Raw genomic sequence first — 21,735 nt, 5'->3', positions numbered from 1 at the left:
CACGGTTTGTTATGTCTTGTCTTTTTTATAATAGCCATCCTAACAGGTGAGGTGGTTTTGATTTATATTTCCCTGATTAGTGATGTTGAGCACCTTTTCACACACACGTTGGCTATTTGTCTTCTTTGGGAAAATGTTTATTCACGTCTTTTGCCCACTTTTAATCAAGTTCTTTTTGCTATGGAATCTATGAGGTTTCTTTTCTTTTTTTTTTTTTAAATATATTAACCCTTTATTAAGTAAATGGTTTACAGATATTTTTCTCCCATTCCATAGGTGGCCTTTTTATTTTGTTGTTCACTTTGCTGTGCAGAAGCTTTTTAGTTTGATGTAATTCCATTTACTTTGCTTTTGTCGCTTATGTTTAGGTTATTTTGTGTTCCTTCAGATGGTTATAGGAGAATAGTGGTTGGAAATTATAAAGGAACAGATTTCAGCTATGGGTAAAGAAGAGATTTTCTGGTAACATTTTGTCCAAAATTAGATTGGGCTCCTAGTGAGTGAACAATCTACAATTAATAGAGTTGTTGCATAGCCATTTACCATGAAATGAACCATTTATTTATTCAGTAAATATCAGGACTTATTTTAAGTGCCAGGCACTGAGGTTACAACAATGACTATCACAGGCCCACTCCCTGTTCCAATGGACTTTGGGGGGGCGGGGGAGGTAACAAAGTGTGTTAAACTACAAAGAACATAAACATGGTTCTGATACAGAGAATAATGAAGGAACCTATTTTAGATACTATGGGCATGCAGACAGTTGGGGAAGAATATTCTAGGCTGAGAGAATGGCATATATGGAAGGATGATTTACAGTTAGTACATTGGACTAGAGATTCTCTGAAGTCCTCACAATTTAATGTTTTTAAAATACATTTTTATTGATTTTTAGAGAGGAGAAAGAGATAGAAACATTGATGTGAGAGAGAACCACCCATCAGCTGCCTCCTGCATGGCCCCTACTGGGGATCAAGCCTGAAACCCCGGCATGTGTCCTGACCGGGAATCACTGGTGACCTCTTGGTGCACGGGTCGACGCTCAACCATTGAGCCACACCCCCCAGACAATTTTTAACTATACATGTATGGTCTTCACTAGAACCCTGTGGAGGAGGCTGCTTCTGGTCACCCAGGTGGTAGAGAGTGATACAAGGATAAGAACTCAGATCTACTCCACTGCTTTCTTAGGTCAATTTTCATTGTTTGGTCTTGGATTAGCTTTTCATGTGTGGTTCTCTATCAGTGAAAATTATACTGTTAGGGCTATGCCCTCTTAGTCTAGACACAGTGGTTCTCAACCTTCCTAATGCCTCGACCCTTTAATACAGTTCCTTGTGTTGTGGTGATCCCCAACCATAAAATTAGTTTTGCTACTTTATAACTGTAATTTTGCTACTGTTATGTCTTAGACGACACTTGTGAAAGGGTCGTCCAACCCCTAAAGGGGTTGTGACCCACAGGTGGAGAATCGCTGGTAGAGTATGGAGACCCATTTGGAAAAAGGGGAAAAAATGTCTCTTTCCTGTGATTCCTCCACTCCTACCATCATCATTCCTTTTGTCTGATCATCGACTTACATTTTACCTCTTGGCAGAAATGGGCTCTTGCTGCACTGGTCAGTTTGCTTCAGTGGTTAGAGTGTCAGTCCACAGACTGATGAGTCGCGGGTTCAATTCCGGTCAAGGGCACGTACCTCAGTTGTGGTCCGTCCCTGGCCCTGGTCGGGTCGTGTGGGAAGCAGCCAGTCGATGTGGCTCTATCACATCAATATTTCTCTCTCTGTCTCTCTCTCTCCCTCCTTCCCACTCTATCTGATGATAAATGGAAAAGTATCCTCAGGTGAGGAATAATAGAAAAAAGACGTGGGCTCTTCTAAAATAAGTAAAAAAGTTATCCCTAAGGCGAGGTTAGTACTTGCCTCTAATATGTGGCTGCTCGTTGTAGAAATGTTTTATGAATAAACGGTTGATCTTGTTTTTGTTTTACAGGAAGATGTTGGATCCAGGGTTAATGATGTGTTCAAAGCAAGCCATGTTTCTTAACCTAGTCTACAAATCTCTGAAAGCTGACATCGTGTTGCGCAGAGTGAAGGCTTTTGTGAAGAGGTTACTTCAAGTTACTTGTGAACATATGCCACCATTCATATGTGGAGTTTTATATCTTGTGTCTGAGATTCTTAAAGCAAAACCAGGTTTAAGAAGTCAACTAGACGATCATTCGGTATATTTTACAACTGCTTTTTAAATTGAGTGGGTTCTGCAATATAGTGGTGTCTTTCTTCTTTGCTTCCATTACGGTAACTTTCTTAGTTGTCTGGAGCATGTCAGAGTGTGAGTTCTGCAGTCAGGCAGACCTGGACTTTAGTGCCAGGTGTACAGTTGACTACGTTGGCATATTGTTTGACCCCTTTACTCATAAACTAAACTGCATTTGTAGGACATAGTTACAGATTGTTTATAGAGCTAGCAGATCTCTTAAACCTATTTCTTCAGTTGTGAAATGAACATAATACCTGTTGGGTTATTTAAAACATGTCAGAAATTTGAGGGTTGAATGTTTTTATGTAATAAAATCCCAAAGTCTCAGGGCTCCTTGGCTCAAAATTTAACTGTTACATTAATAAATAAAGATATGTTCTCCCCTCAATCTAAATTTCACTGCTGATACTTGCATGTTTCACCAGAATTGCAGTTAGCAAATCTTCATTAAATTACTTTTTCAGGAATCTGATGATGAAGAAAAGTTTATTGATGTAAGAGATGATGAAGACATAGAAACATTCACTGATGCAGACAAAGAAACGGGTACTGTGAAAAACGTTGAGACAGAAGAAACTGTGTCAAAAAATCATACGGAAACCAAAAAATCAGAGTCTGCATCTTGGGTGCATTTTGATAATTTAAAAGGTGAGTTTCTGAAAACATGAAAATGTAAAACCTGTTCCAAGTGAGAATTATTTCTGGGTATAATTTAATGACAAACATTTAGAGCATTCTAAATTTCCAAGACTTTAGACCTATTTCATCTTCAGGTTATTAGCCGTTTAAACAGTTATGACCTAGTTGACCCAGAATAGGCACCTTTTGTTGCTATTTGAAAAAGTGAGAAGTTGTGAAGGGGATCTTTTGGTAGCTGGAATAAACATGCTGCCTGATTTATTCAATAGCAAATGCTAGTTGGGGTACCAAAATAAATTCTTGAAGGGCCTTGCAGTTTTTAATCTAGGTAGGATGCCTACCTAATTAAGAATGTTGGAAATTATATCTATTGTTAACAACATTAATAATGGTGGCTTTGGTGATATCTTCGTCTAGGAATAAAGCATTTGAGAAATACTGTTTTTTTGTTCTCAGGTGGCAAACGGTTAAACACATATGATCCATTCAGTAGAAATCCTTTGTTCTGTGGAGCTGAAAATACAAGTTTTTGGGAACTCAAAAAGGTAAATAATTTCAATTTGTCTTTTGATTCATTTGTGTTATATATTTGTCCTCATGGGTTTAACATACCTTGAAGTTTCCATTTTTTTGCAAATAATAAATGTAAGAGTTGTTACTTAGACATGAGTTCATTGTCATAAGAAAGCAGTTTGAAGTATGTCATGCAGCTGTAACTGCTTTTTAATCCATATTGCTTTTGCCTCTGATAAACATTAAATTTCCACATACGTACCTTTCTGCATTCACATATTGGAAATCTTAAATAATGTACATGCAAAATTAGGATGTTGTACATGGCTATAAATAATTTTTTTTTTTTTTTGCCTGGCCGGTGTGGCTCAGTAGTTGAGTGTCAACCCATACACCAAGAGGTCGCCAGGTCAGTTCACGGTCAGGGCACATGCCCAGGTTGTGGGCCTGATCCCCAGTGAAGGGCACGCAAGAGGCGGCCAGTCGATGTTCTCGCTCATAGATGTTTCTGTCTCTCCTTCCCCTTCCTCTCTCTCTAAAACTTAATAAAAAGAAAAAAAAATAAGTTCTGCTTTTGGTAGGTAGATTATTGCCTATAACAGCTCTGTAAAATAGGTAAATTTTGCTTTTTGCATTAGATGACCCCTGAAAAGATTTGTGATACAAGTACTTTTTGCAAATAAAGTTACTTTTTAAATGCGTAAGAGTAACTCATTTTTTCTAATAACCTTTCTGTGATTTCTCTTGTAAAGTTAAAAAATGTCTTCCAATATAGTGATTCTGAAAGTGTGGGCACGGACATCTGCGGGTCCTTATCCCCTTTTTCAGCAAGTCTGCAAGGTCACAACTGCTTTCATAGTGGTACCAAGACATTATTTACCATTGTCACCATGTTGACATTAGCACTGATGGTATAAAAGAAATGATGGATGAAACGGTTGGTGCCTGCCCCAGCTGCAAGGCTCAGATGGTTGGAGCATCGTCCCTTACACCAAAAAGGCTGCAAGTTCGATTCCCAGTTGGGGCACATACCTAGGTTTCAGGTTTGATCCCCAGTCAGAGCACGTATAGGAGGCAACCTGTTAAAGTTTCTCTTTCTTTCTCTCTCTCTCCTTCCCCTCCCTTTGTCCCCCTTCTTCTTCTCTCTCTAAGGTCAGTAAACATATCCTCAGGTGAGGGTTAAAAAAAAAATTATAAAACTGTTGGTGCCTTAGCACAATAAAGACAGTAGCACTAAGCTATACTCACCTCCATTATATTCTTTATTGACACATACTTGCAGTTTTTTAAAAAGCTGGTATCGTCTAAGAATGATGAAGCAAGAAAAATTATTGATTTTATTATCTTGACCCTAAAGAACATTTTTGTTTTGTTTTGTTTTTCATCCTCACCTGAGTATATATTTCCATTGATCTTTAGATAAAGGAGGGAGGTGGGGGGAGAGAGAGAGACATCAATGTGAGAGAGATGCCTCAATTGGTTGCCTCCCACATGACACTGACCAGGGCTGGAGATCGAACTGCAACTGAGATACGTGCCCTTGACCTGAATCAAACCTGTGACTCTTTGGTCCGCAGGCTGATGTTCTGACCACTGAGCCAAACTAGTCAGGGCAGAGTACATTTGTTTTTAATATCTTGTGTACATATAATAGCAAGAACGCATAATGCATACCTAAGTGTGAAGGTTGTCTCATCTCACAAAGACAAGTGTCTGTGTAGTTGTTGGAAACTCAGGTAGCTAATCTTTTCATGAAAGACTGACTGAACAATAGAATTTCCTTATTCACTTTGGTTATTTGGGAGGCATTGTCTTGAACATGAAAAAAGTCCACAATTATGTGAAAGGCTAGTAATAAAACCTCCTTTTTCCAACTATATATCTGTATGAGGTCAGATTTTCTCTATATACTTCAACTACAATAACATGGGATATGGAAGCAGATGTGACAATCCATTGTATCTGTTAAGTTAGACATTAAATAGATTTGTAAAACTAAAATAATGCTACTCTTCTCACTAATATTTATTCTTTAAAATAATTTTTATAGCCCTGGCCGGTTTGGCTCAGCTGTTAGAGCGTCGGCCCACGGACCAGAGTCCCAGGTTCGGTTCAGTTCCTGCTAAGGGCACGTACCTCATACCTCGGTTGTAGTTTGTCCCCTGCCCCGATTGGGGTCATGTGGGTGGCAACCAGTGTGTCTCTCTCACATCGCTGTTTCTCCCTCCCTTTTCCTCCCTCCCTCCCTCTCTAACTGAAGATACATGCAAAAATGTCCTCGGGTGAGGATTAAAATACATACATACATACATACATACATAAAATAATTTTTATAAAATGTTAATGTATAATAGGTTTATTGTTACTTTAAACTGTAAATAGTGTTTTAAATCTTTCGTTGTAATTTCTAATAAGGTAAATAACAGTAGGTGTATCCCACTTAAAGAAGCTCTTGAAGTCCTTGATTTTTAAGTAAGCAGCCCTCAGACCAAAATTTTGAGAATCACTCTTTTAATGTATTAGCTTAAATTTTAATTCTTTGGATTTTCTTAAATAATCAATCTGTCATTGTAGTAAGAGTTGACCTCATTCACATTTTTCTATTTAGCTATCTGAACATTTTCATCCCTCTGTGGCTCTGTTTGCAAAGACTATCCTTCAGGTAAGTCTAAAATATTTAAAAAAAACAAGATATAAGAAAAAATAACTAATCTAGTTTTAGATAATAAATAACTCATCATACAGTATTTTTTCCACCAGATAGAATCATATACATTTGTCTGCTGTTGTAAAGGAGCAGTGACTCATTTAAATACAGAGTAGCAGTTAAATCTTCCCACTCGGTGATGAATGGAAATACAGGATTTCAGAAAACGAGTTATTCTGGCTTTTCTCCTAGAGAAAGATTGCCTTCCCCTTTCCTGTTTGCTACCTCAGGATTTGGTTCTTGGTTAATAGTTAAAGGACCTTAAGTATTAATATTATTTACCTATTTAATCAGCAGTGCATCATAGAATGTGTATGTGTTTTTAATTTCTTTAAGTAAAAAAGAATGTGCATGAGCTCCAGCTGGGTGGCTCAGTTAGCTGGAGTGTTGTCCCACACACCGAAAGGTTGCCGGTTCAATCCCTGGTCAGGGCGCATATGTGGGGCAACTGATTGATGTTTCTCTCTCACATCAATGTTTTTCTCTCTCCCTTCCTCTCCCTCTCAAAATCAATAAAAACATAACCTTGAGGGAGGATTAAAAAGAACATGCATGAGAGAAATATTTGAAGAGTCATTGCAGATTTGTGCCTTCTGTGTATTGTAATTGATGCTTTCATTTCCCTCTTTATCTGGATGCATACATATAATTGAGTTAAGTTCGGAAATTCCCCCTACCTTTCAGGGAAATTATATTCAGTATTCAGGGGACCCACTACAGGATTTCACACTGATGAGATTCTTGGATCGATTTGTATACCGAAATCCAAAGCCACATAAAGGCAAAGGTATGCTTCTGTTTGATGATTTATTTGGTTTTCACTTTTGATAAACCACATGAGCATAGAATTAGTTTGTACATTACACTATCTTGATTTTACATTTCAGAAAACACAGACAGTGTTGTGATGCAGCCAAAAAGAAAACATTTTATAAAGGATATCCGTAATCTTGCTGGTAAGTATTTATAAAATACTTTATAATAATTTATAAATGCCTGGACAGTGGAAACTTATAGGATAGTACAAGTCAATAAATTGTGTTATTCTTTACTCCACTTTATCAGAATAAAACCTAAGCACCAGAGAGAAACATTATCCTTTTTTTGTTCCAAAGAATGTGTAGGTGTTCTTAAATCTACTGTGTCTGACTGGGCCTTTTTACATCTCTAAAGTAAATAAATAAATAGTATGATCAACTCCCCCCAACCACATCACCCAGCTTTAACAGTTGTCAATATTTTGTCATTCTGGTATCATCTGTAGCTTTATCAGTAACGACCACTCCTCCCCACCCCCGAGATATATATATTGAAAATACACCTATAAATCATTTATTTTCCAACTATTTCACAGAGGTGCAGAGATGTTAAAAGACTTGCCCAAAGTCAATAGAGTTAGAATTAGAAGTCAAATTCCCTTTTAATCAAGATGAGTCAGAAATTTTAATTCTGAAGTGGTAAAATAACATCTTTGTAGCTCCATAATCTTGCTTCTTAGTTTTCTTCAGTGTTAAATAAAATTGTGGATAATTCTATGTTTGCCTTTGCTTCCCATACTAGAGTTGCAGGCACTGTCATTTTTCTGGGATGAAAATGGCAAGTTTAAAGTGATTATTTATTAAAAGAACTCTTTGAATTTTTAAGTCTCTTGAAATTCAGATCTGGGATACAATTGGAGGACAATGAGAGACCCTGTTCTTCCACTGTAAAGTACTGTTGGCTGAGTACTGCCTACTTTTCATTGTAGCCGTCGACCAATTTCAGATGTTGGGTCTTCTCCACACAGACTTTTCCAGAGATTGTCCTCTGCACTCTAGGATCCCTTCTGTTCACCTCCCTTACATTTTGAGATGTTAGAGTTGTAGGTATGCTGTATTTAGACTTAAGAGCTTGAATAGCATAAAAAGGATTACTTTAATAAATTAAAAATTTTAACCAAATTTTTCTAGTGAACAGTAAGGAGTTCCTTGCAAAAGAAGAAAGTCAAATACCAGTGGATGAAGTGTTTTTCTATAGGTAATATACTTAATATTTTCATTTGGGGAACTGTTAAAATTTAAATGTTTAGATACCATATAATGCTTTGTTAGCATAGGCCAACCTTGAAAAGATTGAAGGACATAACAGTATCCATTTTTGTGAATGTATAAATCAGTCATTTTGCTAACATTAAGATATCTAAGTGGAACTAAGACAAGTAAATTTAGGGGCTTTGTTTTTAATAATCTAGTAAAATTTTTGTTTTATGACTCTTGATTTTATGGAACGTAATCTTTAATTTGCTTTTTTAATACAGTAATTTTCTTACAGGCTGTAATTCTTTATTAGTCTAATATAATGACAAACAACTCATGGGTAATTTGTCCACAACATGGCTCTACGCAGAATTAGCAAAATTCACTGTGCTGCTGTAGAGATAAGTTCTGAACCTAGTGGTTTTATTAGTAAATGCCATAACAGTAGTAAAGGAACTGTTATCTGATTGGTTAATTTGGTTTGATTTGATTTGCATTTTAAAAACATTTTGAGGGTATGTATGATCCCATCTGCAAAATGCTAAATTTCACTATACCCTATTATGACAAGTGGTCTAACTGATAAAATATTGTGAATAGAGGTCAGCCACATTTTAAGATATTCTAATACTTTTATCATTAGTGTTGACCCTGAACAACCTTTTATATATGCCATTTAATTAAGATGAGTTGAAGTGTTTTTATGAAGAACTAAACCTAAATATTTGAAATTTATACATCACATTTTAGAAATTTCCAACTGTTTTGTAGAATTTAAAACTCTTTTCTATAATACAAATTTTAGCCATTTATATTCAACTGCGTTAACAGCTTTGACGCTTGTTTCAGCCACTGGTCATAGATACTTTGATTATAGTAAAGTGGGCCCTTCAGTAAAATTATCAAATAGATAACATGAATCTTATTTTAGGTATTATAAAAAAGTTGCTATTGTTAAAGAGAAACAGAAACGGAATGCAGATGAAGAAAGTATAGAAGATGTGGATGATGAGGAATTTGAAAAGATGATTGGTAATTTGTTGACTCTTCAATTTGTAAAATAATACATTACTATTTATTTATAGAACTATGAAGTATTAGTTGTAGGTAGAAGTGTCTTTATTTTAACAAATCATTTAAGAATACCATGCAAATCACAATGAAGGGTTAAATATTTGGTGGGGATGTGGAATTTCACCTACATTTGCTGCAGAAAAATATGTGATTGTTCTTTGACAGTTCATGGAGAAAAAAATTATATGTGCATGAGTATATTCATTCTTAAGGCCAAATCTCTTATAAAAGGAAAACCATTTTTGCTGTTCCTAATCTCTTTGCATTATTGGTATCAATAGTATACTATTTCATCTATCTTACCATTATATTGCACAGAACTAAAATAAAATTTTTTAATATGTTTTTATTGATTTTTTAGAAAGAGAGGCAGAGAGAGAGAGAGAGAAACATCGATCAGTTGCCTCCCACACGCTGTCGCCCTCCCCCCCCCCCCCGCCCCCGCCCCCGCCCCGGGATCAAGCCGGAAACCCAGGCATGTGCCCTGACGGGGAATCGAACCAGGACCTCTCAGTCCATGGGACAACGCCCAATCCACTGAGCCACACCAGCCAGGCGAACTAAAATATTTTAATTGAAATTTAGACTGAAACAAAAAAACATGGAAATTAGAAAGCCTTACATTGAGTTCACTTAAATAGTTATAATAGAGTGAAAAGGACTGTAGTTGTTAAATATTTCATTTGATATTTACCGTCTTTCTATAAAAGAATTAGAAAAAGAAGCTGGCCTGGCCAGTGTGGCTCAGTGGTTGAGCGTCGACCCATGCACCAAGAGGTCGCCGGTTCGATTCCTGGTCAGGGCACATGCCCAGGTTGTGGGCCCGATCCCCAGTGGGGGGCATGCAGGAGGCGGCCAATTGATGTTCTCTCGCATCGATGTTTCTATCTCTCTCTCTCCCTTACTCTCTCTCTAAAAATCATTAAAAAGAAAAAGAAGCTGAATTTAACTGGAACCCATTTTAGTTTAGGAATGTAATTATGGTCAGTATATTCACAGGCTTATTTTTGAGTATGTGTCATAAACAGAAGAATCATGACTATTAATTGATTCAGAAATAAGACATGTCAACTTTGTTATTCTTTGCTACATCTCACAATTTATATATTGTTCTCTGGCAGATACATTTGAAGATGATAATTGTTTCACCTCTGGAAAGGATGATCTTGATTTTGCTGGGTAAAATAAATTTCTTCAATATTTTTTTAAACTGTTTTTTCAGCATTTCCCAAATTGTCCCTCAGAACAGTAGAAGTATTGAGTAAGCTTGGGAAATGGAAATTATGCTCATTTTGGACCTTTTACAATGCATCATATTAGCATATTAAATAAAGTTTCTGAGCCTTCTGTAACTATCCTTTAAACCTGTTTATAGCCTGATACCCTGGTAGTCACCAATTCACATTTTAGAAAACAGTGTCCTGTCCTCTTTTACATTACAAGTTGTTTTTCTTCAGCAACATGAAAAAGAAAACAAAAAGATCTAAGGGTGAGCCAGAAGATGAAGATTCAGAAGATAGTGATGATGACCTTGATAACTTGGATGATGATGAAGTTTCTTTAGGAAGCATGAATGAAGAATTTACTGAAATCGATGAAGATGGAGGAACATTCATGGATGTGTTGGATGATGAGAGTGAAGACATTCAAGGTAAGCATTTTTAAAATGTAAGAGAGAAACAAACTGTATCTTCCTTTCTTCCTCAGCATAGGCTAGTTTTCCTGTTAAGTATTTTTTAATATTACTCTGTGTTCAAATTAATATGAAGATCATCCAGAAATGTAAAGAGGACCTTTACCCCTCTCATTTAAAACTGAAAGGTTGTTTTTTTAAGCATTTGAGTGTTGAGTTTTAGACTTTTATTTTAGGCTATCTGTGCAATACCTGTTGAGCTGTTACATTACTCTTTTTAATGTTAGAATAGTAATTGGCATTTTCTAAAAGATAATCAACATTCCATTCATAATAACTCTGTAGCAGTCTTGTTGTTTTAAAATTACTTAATAGAACGTTTTTTGGTAACAGAACTTAATGATGATAAAGTCAGCTCCAAAGTCAATTCTAAGAAAAGCAAGAGGAAAACTGCAAATGATTGTGACTTTGCTGGATCATTTCAAGGTAAGAAAACGCACTTAGTCTCTTTGAAACCTAAGCAGTGTATATATGATAGTTATTCATTATTATTTTGGGAAATTAACTTTTCTAAATTGTTTTTATAATGGAGAATAACAGTTTTATCTATTTTAATATGTGAAAATTGTTATTTCCCACATCTTCAATTATATTTTCTTCCTAAATTCTTTCCTGTCACATCTAAATATCTCTAGCTAATTATGTTTAAACCATTCAATTATATGTAAGATCTGGATTTTCCACGGATACCTTTTGCCTGTTCTCAACCATTTGCCATTTGACCCTTCTGAAAATCCATGCTCTTTATTAACTTCATTTTGCTTTCTTATGAGACCTGCAATCTTGCTGCCATGACAGTTCTAACCTCAGAAATGTTATACGAAACAGATACAAATTATTTCTGCTAATTTGTTCTTTGACATTTTTTAAGTTATAACAGATTTTATTAGTGTAATAGAAGTACTACTATCAGGTAACAGTCTTTTAAGTTTTTGACAGAAATATAGGCAGTACTATGTTAAACATTTTATCCTATAATTCTGTAGCTAAATACATAGGCACCTTAGCCAGTGTGGCTCAATTGGTTGGGTGTCATCCCAAGCACTGAAAGGTTGCCAGTTCAGTTCCTGGTCAGGGCACATGCCTGGGTTGCAGGCTCTATGGCCCAGTAGGGGACTTTCAGCAGGCAGCCTATTAGCATTTCACTTTTGCATTGACAATTCTCTCTCCCTCTTCCTTCTCTCTAAAAATCAATTTAAAAAATCTTTTAAAAATTATACAGGCTTGTGCTTTTTTTCATGCTTTGCACTCTAGCTTCTGCTTACAAGTAAATACTGATGAATAAAAATAGACTTGCAGAGTTAAAAACAAAACACTTGACAGTACGTTATTAAAATTTAAAAACTTTTAACGTTAAATATGTTGACAAGAAATATCAAAAATAATAAAAACTAACTATAGATTAGTAGTAGTCTCTCAGAGATTTTTATGCCTACAAAATTTTTATCAGCTCGTTCAAATACTGCTAACAGCCCTCTTAATTAGATTGATTTACCTGGTACATATTTAAATTATAATGTCCTCCCCATTTTGTTTTCAATTGAGTGCTGTATGGTCACACTTTAATAGTAGCATATGCTCAAATATAAGGCAGATTTCCTCAAAATTATCTCTCAGAAAAGAAGTGCTGCTTTATCTCAAGTCCTGCTGAGCTTGTCATATTAAAAGATGCTCTTTCAGTAACCTTATTTTTAATAATAAAGTGCTGTTTCAGAAGACAGTTGTCTGATAAAATCTCAAATTTCAATCAATAATAGTTTTGAATGCAGATTAAAGTGTACCTAACAGACTTAATTAAAACAAAGGAGGAGGCAAATGAATTTCAGACTTGTTGATTGATTCTTTGGGCTTCACCTTAATTTCCAAATTTTGGATATCCCTAAGGATAATCAAACCTTAAGGAAACTTTAAGAAGGGACTACAGCAAGAGTGTTTACTCATTGAAGTTACAGCCTTTATACCTATAAGATGAATGAAAACAAAATCAAACCAAAACTTTTTCTAATCTTATACCAGTGAGCATTTTAGCTTAAGATTTATAGTCAACAATAGCATCATGCACAAGTTCTTAAATAATGACATATATTTCACTTTGATAAAAATTAAGATGAAATGCTCTAGAAACTATTTTATCTAAAGTGGCTCTGGTATATTCAAGCAACGACTTGTACACAATTGTTCATAGCAGCATTATTCATAATAGCCAAAAAGTGGGAACAGCCCAATGTCTACTGTCTCATAATTGGACAGTAAAATGTGGTATAGCCATATAATGGAATATTATGCAGCAGTAAAATGGAATGAATGAAGTGTCAATACATGCTGTAATATGGATGAGCCTCAATTGTTATACATAGTGAAAGAAACCAGATACAGAAAAACCTCTTATCATATGAGTCCACTTACATAAAATAGCCTGAAAAAGGCAAAGCCTTCATGGGGAGGGGCATGTTACTACCAATAGGCACTAGGGATCTTTTGGAGTTGATGGCAATGTTATAAAAATGCATTGTGATGACAGCTGAAAAAAACTGTAAATTACCTTGAAACATATTGAATTATATACTTAGAACAGCTGAATTTTATTCCTTAGTACAGCTGTTTTTAAAAAGTGACTGTAGTAGTACCAGAGGCATTGATGTCAGAGATGCAAAGAGTTGCCCTAGCCAGTTTGGGGTTTTAAATGTGTGAATTAAAAATAAGTAATAAAAATGGATGTTTTACTATTTTATCTATTTTAAAGAGTTTATAGCCCTGGCCGGTTTGGCTCAGCGGTTAGAGCGTCAGCCTGCGGTCCTGAGAGACCCGGGTTCGGTTCCCGCTAAGGGCGCGTACCTCAGTTGCAGTTTGTCCCGGGCCCTGGTCAGTTGTGCGAGTGGCAGCCACTCGATGTGTTCCTTTCACGTCGATGTTTCTCTCTCTCTCTGTTCTTCTCTCTCCCTCCCACTCTACCTGAATAAAAAATGGAAAAATGTCCTCGGGTGAGGATAAAAAAAAAAATAGAGTTTATATATCCAGAGAACCACTTTGAGTAGTACAAAACTTTATTTATAACATAATACACATACCTTCCATAAATTTCTTCACAGTTAGTCCAAAGACTAAAACCTCTGGCTTAATTAGACATTTTGCCTTAAATATTCCAAAATCCATCCATGTCAACTTTAGAATTTTAATCTTGCCTGATACTATAAGATAGGGTAAACCTTGATCAGTGGTCAAATCTGGAAAGCAAGAAGACATAATAGTCATCTGAACAATTCTATGAGGATACTATTTAAAAAATAGTATGCACTAACTCTTAAATACATTTCTATCTTTATGTGCCAGCTACCTAATGGTGCTAGAAGATAATTGCAATTGTGTATTTCATCCCAAAATGTAATTTTTTTTTAAACAAAACCATATTGAAAGATTTATATTTTTCTAAAATCATGAGATTTACAATTTAATAATTTAGCTGATACTTCTTTTAGGACCCAGGAAAAAGAAGAAAAGAAATTTCAGTGACTCCAATCTATTTGTATCTGCTGAAGAGGTAAGGCTAACATAATATTTTAAGAAGTCAGCTAATCAACATTGTTTTAAGTTTTCTGATAAACATACCCCACCACCACCACCTTTTTTTTTTTTTTTTTTAAGTTTGGACACCTATTGGATGAAAATATGGGATCCAAGTTTGACAACATTGGCATGAACGCCATGGCTAACAAAGATAATGCAAGTAAGTAACTTGGATTTTCTTTTTCTTGCTAAGTAGTTTTATAGACATATTCTTTTTTTCTGATATTTCTAGTTTACTGGCTTCTGGTCTTTTACCAGTAAAAAGGGGTCCAGGGAAATAAAATCTTTAGAGCATCTGTTCCTTTCCTGTCCTAGTCTTTTATTTAGAAAACTGTAATCTTTGACATTAAACATAGAAGGAACGTAACAAACATGCAGATTTGCACAGTGGATGGGAAACAACTGGAGGCCCTGGTAGACCAGAAGTTCCTGTTACTCAGTAGGATGTTCTGTGGGGCCTTCAAGAGTCTACAATTTGGTGTGCTCATCTTTCTTCTCCCCCCAAAGGTCTCAAACAGCTTCGATGGGAGGCTGAACGTGATGACTGGCTACACAATAGAGATGTGAAAAGTATTATCAAGAAAAAGAAAAATTTCAAAAAGAAGAGGCCGAAAACTACTCAAAAAATTAAAAAGCAAAGAAAATGAGTGTTTTCTAAATAAATTATAAATTAAAAGTCTACTTACTCCTAACTTTTGTTTTTCAACCATTTTTCTTGATCTTGTAGTCTGATTCCATACATTCCAGAATATTCAACAGATTTGTAATAAACTATAAATAAATAAAAATAGTTGTCATTTATAAAATCATGTAAAAATGTTAAAATTAAACAACATTGAGGAATATCAAACTTTTTTTCCTTATTGCTACATATTTCACATAGATGTTCTAACACCTTACTAATCATTGTAATGAACACTATTTGTTAGGCAAATACTGTGCTCATTACATAATGTTACCTCATTTGATCCTTACAACAATTTGTGAAGTGGACATGATTATCTCTACTTGACAGAAAGAAACAGCTCCCAGATGTTAGCAAACCTGAGATTAGTTTAAAATTTTAAGCTGTGGTTTGATTCTATCACCTCAGATATCTCATTCCATAGTCTACATTTTTAACCACTGGAAGAATTAAGAATCCAGCCCATGAGCTAACTGCTCTCATCTAGATAACTCTAGGTAAGAATTTTCTCTACTCTCTGTTCTCAGAAAGAGCAAAAATAGGAAAGAATAGTATTTTTTTAATTGACGTCACAAAATAGAGTCATTTAGCCCTTAATTGGTCATAAGAAATTACTACTTAGTTTATAGGTTATCTGAAAAACTTCTTGTACTTAAGGAAAAAGTTACAAATACCTATAAGATGAACAGGTTGCCTGAAACATACCTTCCAAGATGGAGGGAAATTTCTTGCTCATTGTTTGCCTGAAATCTGATGACAAAAAGTCTTAAATTTAGACATGATTAGAAATTCATTATATTAAAAGATGCAATCATAATTTTGTGCTAGCCTCAGGGTGTATAATGTAGGGATCCCACAGATTAGAAACGTTTCTTAAGGTCCTGATAATCCAGGAACTATATCCTGGGTCCAAATAGCACTTGCATATAGCCTTTCATATTTATTTTGGAGTTTTAAAATTTTGGGACTATATGTATGATGTAACTTATTTAGAAGTATTTAAAAGCAAATTTTCAATGTTAATATGCAATTCCCTTATGTAACTTTGTAAGTTATTTTTATGGATGCAATTTTACCATTAGAAATAAAACTGCACAATACTCAGTTTTTTAAATTGACCTTAAACTTTAATTTGCTTTTAAATACTATTTGGATGTTTCCTTTTATACCCTTACTTACAGCTTAAAAGTATAGAGACTTTGTGAATATACAATAGCATCATGGAACAGTGTTTGTTCAGGGAAGTACTTTTAAGAAAACAAATGACGTCCCACTGGGGACTACTATTCCGCTTTAGTAAAAGAGAAAGCAGCACTTCCTCACTTAAAAATCTGTGAACTCTCTAGCCTAGTCGGTGAGGCTCAGTAGTTGAGTGTCAGTCCATGCACCAAGAGGTCACTGGTTCGATCTCTAGTCAGGGCACATGCCAGGTTGTGGGCCTGGTCCCCAGTGGGGGGCAGGCAGGAGGCAGCCAATCAATGTTCTCTTTCATCGATGTTTCTATTTCTCCCTCTCCCTCTCTCAAAATCAATAAAGGAAAAAAAAATTAAAATTCTGTGAGCTTCCATATAAAATCACCCCACAGTAGGTCAAAGCATTTTCAGTGGTAGGCAGGGCGTGGAAAAGGTTTTTAATGCCTGGTACTGATGCAGAACAGAACTCTGCGAGCCTAGGAAACGTCACTGACAACTGGGCTATGCTCCTCAGTCTACCAAACTATGGCGTGCATTTGCTCCATGGGCTCCCAAACTTAGCCAGAATAAGGACACCTGCTCTATGCCCCCCCCCCCCCCACTAGTAAACATTTTCCATAGTCTACAGTTTTTTTAGGAGGAAATTAATCATTTACAATAATTAACACCTAGTTTCCCCTTGTGGCCATGAAAATACCTAATAATCTTAAGAAGCAGTTTCTCTAAAAATGCCATTTAGCACCTAAAATGCATTAGCACAATGTATACCTCTCTATAAAACATTAACTTATGATTACCTTGGCTTTTATCCATCTTATGAAACAAAATATATGCTCCAAAAACACCCACAAATTCAGCTACTAAAACTCCTTTAAAGATCTTCTTTGCCAGTGGTTCCAAAGTGGGGGCCATCCTAAATTTAACAACAAACATATGTAAACCTAGATTAGCATATTAAAACTTAATACCACTTCTATGAAAATAACTCCAATTCATCCCCACAGTTTATCTCTGTAGGAATAAAACCCCAAAGTTACTGATTACTTATTTGTATTAGACATGTCCCACATTCCTAGTTTCCAATTTCCAGGCCCGAGGGGCACGATGGACCAAAGACATGATTGGATAAAGTACAGAGGAGATTTGAAGGAGTCATCGTAAAAAGAACTAGCAATTTATGGAATTACAATTTTAAAACTCTCTAAATAGCCCTGGCCGGTTTGGCTCAGCGGTTAGAGCGTCGGCCTGTGGTCCTGAGAGACCCGGGTTCGGTTCCCGCTAAGGGCGCGTACCTCGGTTGCAGTTTGTACCCGGCCCTGGTCGGTTGTGCGGGTGGCAGCCACTCGATGTGTTCCTTTCACATTGATGTTTCTCTCCTCTCTCTCTGTTCCTCTCTCTCCCTCCCACTCTACCTGAACAAAATAAAACGGAAAAATGTCCTCAGGTGAGGATAAAAAAAAAAAAATTTAAAAAAAAAAAAAAAAACTCTCTAAATATATAGAATGGTAGGAGACAGGGCAAGTAATTTTTTAGCTGAACTAGGAATTAAGATATGATCTAATGGGTACAGTATTTGAAAGCTCTTTGTAAAGTACCCTACAAAAGTAAGGTTATTCTGTAAGTGATTGTATACGTTTATAGCTGGAAGCTTTTCGTTTATTTATACAACTGTTGTAACATGTCGTGTCAGCAAGATAACCAGAGAGCACAGCCGAATTGTAAAGGAGCGCTTTATTCACTGGCGGGCTGCGGGGGCTCTCCCCAAATCACAGCCCCGAATGTTCTTGCTCGTCTGCTTTTAAAGACAGAAGCCACATTCCCTTCTGGCTCCCCCTCAGGGAACTAATACAATAGTGGGTGCAAAAGTGGTTATTACAGAAGCCAAAGTAAGCATTAGTCACTGGGCTCTTGATTTTCAGTTCCTGATACTCAGAAACTGCAAGACACATCCCATTACCTAGGTCAACCATAACCTTAGGCAAAGTTCCTTTACTTCAAGGGGTAATCAACCTGTTATCGGAAAAATACCAAGGAAGGTCCACTGCCGATAAAAATAGAGTCGCTTAGTCCTCTTAGCCAAGGGGCCTAGATAAGAATGGAGTCGCTTAGTCGTCTTAGCCAAGGGGCCCAGCTCAAGGTCCTGCTCACAAAATATATTGAACTATGTGCCACAGTCCAGGCATTTTACACAAAGCTGAGCAATAACTGCTTCTTGTTCCTGAAAAGCTACCATTCTAACATTATTTTCAAACTAAAAATGAACATCCTGGGCCTCAATCTGCAATTCCCCAATCTCCAGATTCTGATTTACCAACTCTAGGGTTGGTGTCTCAGTAATTTGTCCTGTAGCAGGCAACTACAATTAATGTTTATATAAGAGGCCCCTACACCAAATGAAGAAAACTGACCTACATCACCCAATAAGTGGCAAGACTAGACTTTAGATCTTGATTCTCTCCCTGTAATTAAAATAAAAGCTATCCAAAGGAGAGGGTTTGAGTCTTCATTCTCTTTCTCTAAAAGCTAAACAAAGAGCTATATGTAACAAGAAAATAGCACATATAACTCTTACTGAATATATGAAGTATAAACCCAAATTTTTACTCTGCCTCCTTATAACCACAAAGTCAAAAACAATGGGAGAACCAGTCGTTCTTAATCTCAGTATTTTGATATTGTCCTATGTATACTCTGTCACACTGCTCTCTGTCCTTTGTGTAGATAGTATGTTCTCTAACACTCTGCAGTCCCAGCTCAGCTCACTGTCACGCCTCTACTCCATTCACTTCTGACTCCTTTTCATAACACATGGGGATGGGGATAATTAAACGCCCTACCTTTGTAGGATTATCCTAGTACTTTCCCCCCAATTCCCTTTGTGCTAGCATGCTTATAACCCCATAATTGATTATTGGTAAATTATTGTGCTGCTCCTAATTGATGATTGGGAAAGTCACTGTGTGCCCTCTAGCTGAACCTGTTTAGTCAAAATAACCTCAGTAAATTGGAATACTCCCTGAACCAAGAAATTGTTGGGAGCCAGCTACGTGTCTGACAGAGTCCACGGAGCCTGGAGGTCTTGAGTCAGACTGGACCTTCCCCAAAATCTCAAGGAATTATGCCTGCATTGTGTTTGTGCAGCTCGGGGCTAAGTGTGACCCAATGCACCTTGCAATACCTGAAATACCTGGGTGTGCCTGGATGTTCCTGTTATCTGTAAGGCAAACTAATTCCATACAGCATTGCTGTGGCCCTGGGCATTATATTAAGAAGGTCCTATTTTCTGTAGGTATAAAATGCAAGTAATAAAGCATATCGAGGCTGATTCCAAAGACTCTGTCACAGGGGTGTTCGGAATAAGATGCCAGCTGGCTAATAAATGGCTCTTATTTGGACTTCAATTCTCTAGTGGTCTTTCTTTGACTCTAGCGCCACAACACCTTCTCTCATTTAGATAATGTGATCACCCTGAGGACTAAGAGATTAAAACTTTACTCTTCTTTCCTAAAAAAAATGAAGCGGAGGAAGTTAAAAAGAAGAACTTATAACCATCAGGCAGGTGAATGGGTGGGGAGAGTTGTTTTGCTGGTCACTACAATGCTGTACATTACTAACAGGAAATAAATCCTGATCAGTACAGGGGGATCTCTTGGGGTTCTTTTTAATGTCCAAGGGGTAAAGAGAACAAAACAAGGCCTGCCTGTAGCCAGACTCACAGTGTAAGGAATCCAAGTGTAAAAGACAAACACATGACCTTACCCCCTGGATTTTAAGGGAATGGCAAGAACTATCTGCTAACAGATAACCACTGCATTGTATAGATAACCATTGCTTTGGGTACACAGAAACTGCTCATTCCCTCAGGCATAACAGCTAACTGCAAATATCTGCTTCTGTAGTGCTTGCTTGCTCGCATACCCTTAACCCAAATTCCTTAACAGGGGCTAAGACAACTATATAAGCAACCCACCCCGAGCTCGGGGCTGCTCTCTCTTCTGCGTAGGAGGGGACAGTCACAGCGCGGCTAATAAAGCTCTCTTAATTTGAACCCAGTTCGGAGTCTGAGTCTGGTCCGTCTCGTTGGTCTAAGATTTTGTTTTGTTCTGTTGGAGAGGATGAGGTTAAGGGTTCAAATAATAAAGTCCAAATAACACTGTATAATAAATCATTTACCTTTCTTGAAAATGTGTGTATGTGTATATATATAAACACATACACACACACACTTCACATTGCAAGTTCCGCAGCTTCAGTAGAGGTGTTTATAATGACTGATAAAGCCCATGTGATAAAGACCACCAGAGGCATACTGTCCAAAGTTTGGTTACCAACTTGCAGAGGAAAAACAAGAGTGGACAAGATTTTTGAGAAGGATGGAACTTCAGTGAAGTTTAAAATAAAGCCATCCTCTGATAGGCTCAGAGAAAAGCAGGGCTGTGATCCTGGGGTTAACATCACACTGGGCTGAGAAGCTGACTCAAGGCACACGAGCTAAAGACAATGTTCAATGTTGCATCTGGAAAACCCCTCAACTGTGCACCAAAGCTGGAAACCAGCCCTGGCCGATTTGGCTCAGCAGTTAGAGCTAGGCCTGTGGACCAGAGAGTCCTGGGTTTGGTTCCTGCTAAGGGCACGTACCTCAGTTGCAGTTTGTCCCTGGCCCCGGTTGGGGTCCTGTGGGTGGCAGCCGCTGGATGTGTCTCTCCTAACGATGATTCTCTCTCTGTCTCCCTCCCCTTCTATCTGAAGATAAATGCAAAAATGTCCTCCAGTGAGGATAAAAAAAAAAAAAACCAAAAAACTGGAAACCAACACAGCTCAGTGTCTCCAGACAACATGATTTCACACAGCGAGGTCTCTCACAGTCTAGATAATGATGAACAGGGTTTCTCAGTTACCTCTCCGGGTTTAATTAGCAAAAGGCGTCTTTCCAGGTTCCCACATCAGGAGCCAAGCAACCTGCGAGGCGCCTGCGCACGCCCTCAGGCCGGCTACCCACGCTCCTCAGCCCCTCAGCCCCCGCTCCCCCGTGTGCCCCGCTCCCTGCTGCACCCTGGTTCCCCCGGCTCTCCCCGCCCGGGATCCCAGGGCGCTCCAGCTCCAGCTCGGCCTGCACTGTCCCAGCCGCGGGGCCAAGGTCGCCGAGCAACCCGGAAACACTCGGACCAGGCCCGCGCTCGCTCCGCCCGACTAGAGACAGGGACACTCGAGTGTCCTCAGCATGACCCCAGAATTCTATCGAGGCCCCCCGGCCCCCAAAAAACTTGCCACACTCCCTGCTCTGGGTAGCCCAAGGCAAGCCTTGGAACAGGAGCCCCGCGCTGCTGTCTTACCTGTCACGTACACGCGGGACTGCGCATGAGCAAGGGTTGGCAGAGCCCCGCCCCT

At 37.6% G+C, this 21,735-nt stretch overlaps 2 protein-coding genes across 6 annotated transcripts in view; one reads left to right on the top strand and one right to left on the bottom strand.

Moving 5' to 3' along the window:
• Positions 1 to 15,251, top strand: part of CEBPZ (CCAAT enhancer binding protein zeta) — a 22,862-nt gene extending 7,611 nt beyond the window's left edge. Inside the window, exons 3-16 of the mRNA XM_036262230.1 lie at positions 1,995 to 2,226; positions 2,729 to 2,912; positions 3,360 to 3,448; positions 6,025 to 6,078; positions 6,808 to 6,910; positions 7,011 to 7,079; positions 8,073 to 8,139; positions 9,070 to 9,170; positions 10,334 to 10,391; positions 10,670 to 10,863; positions 11,239 to 11,331; positions 14,382 to 14,443; positions 14,548 to 14,629; positions 14,977 to 15,251. Of these exons, the coding sequence (XP_036118123.1) occupies positions 1,995 to 2,226; positions 2,729 to 2,912; positions 3,360 to 3,448; positions 6,025 to 6,078; positions 6,808 to 6,910; positions 7,011 to 7,079; positions 8,073 to 8,139; positions 9,070 to 9,170; positions 10,334 to 10,391; positions 10,670 to 10,863; positions 11,239 to 11,331; positions 14,382 to 14,443; positions 14,548 to 14,629; positions 14,977 to 15,116 (1,528 nt within the window). The 3' untranslated portion in view covers positions 15,117 to 15,251. The remainder of the gene's footprint in view (positions 1 to 1,994; positions 2,227 to 2,728; positions 2,913 to 3,359; positions 3,449 to 6,024; positions 6,079 to 6,807; positions 6,911 to 7,010; positions 7,080 to 8,072; positions 8,140 to 9,069; positions 9,171 to 10,333; positions 10,392 to 10,669; positions 10,864 to 11,238; positions 11,332 to 14,381; positions 14,444 to 14,547; positions 14,630 to 14,976) is intronic.
• Positions 13,974 to 21,735, bottom strand: CEBPZOS (CEBPZ opposite strand). Of its 5 annotated transcripts, none has more exons than XM_036262235.1 (5): positions 21,681 to 21,735; positions 17,145 to 17,260; positions 15,860 to 15,904; positions 15,156 to 15,240; positions 13,974 to 14,129 (listed from the first exon to the last, which is right to left on the bottom strand). In XM_036262235.1, the coding sequence occupies exons 2-4, from the start codon at positions 17,257 to 17,259 to the stop codon at positions 15,158 to 15,160; spliced, it is 243 nt and encodes an 80-aa protein (XP_036118128.1). In that variant the 5' UTR covers position 17,260; positions 21,681 to 21,735; the 3' UTR covers positions 13,974 to 14,129; positions 15,156 to 15,157. The 5 variants fall into 5 exon arrangements, with proteins under 5 accessions (XP_036118128.1, XP_036118129.1, XP_036118130.1 ...); XM_036262236.1 differs by lacking the exon at positions 21,681 to 21,735 and adding an exon at positions 21,616 to 21,663; XM_036262237.1 differs by lacking the exon at positions 21,681 to 21,735 and adding an exon at positions 21,246 to 21,274.

The sequence above is a fragment of the Molossus molossus genome, unplaced genomic scaffold, assembly GCF_014108415.1.
Source record: "Molossus molossus isolate mMolMol1 unplaced genomic scaffold, mMolMol1.p scaffold_m16_p_15, whole genome shotgun sequence".
Taxonomy (NCBI): domain Eukaryota; kingdom Metazoa; phylum Chordata; class Mammalia; order Chiroptera; family Molossidae; genus Molossus; species Molossus molossus.
The sequence above is the reverse complement of the archived record's forward strand: the minus strand, read 5'-3'. Positions and strand labels throughout refer to the sequence as shown.

What these genes read in the sequence shown, in the direction of transcription:
- CEBPZOS (XM_036262233.1), bottom strand. Translation starts at nt 20,561, where the DNA reads ATGTGTTTATATATATACACATACACACATTTTCAAGAAAG. An exon ending in TACACACATTTTCAAGAAAG is followed by an intron (nt 17,261 to 20,520) that starts GTAAATGATTTA and finishes TGTTAAATTTAG; the next exon opens with GATGGCCCCCACTTTGGAAC. An exon ending in ATTTCCCTCCATCTTGGAAG is followed by an intron (nt 15,241 to 15,859) that starts GTATGTTTCAGG and finishes ATTTATTTATAG; the next exon opens with TTTATTACAAATCTGTTGAA.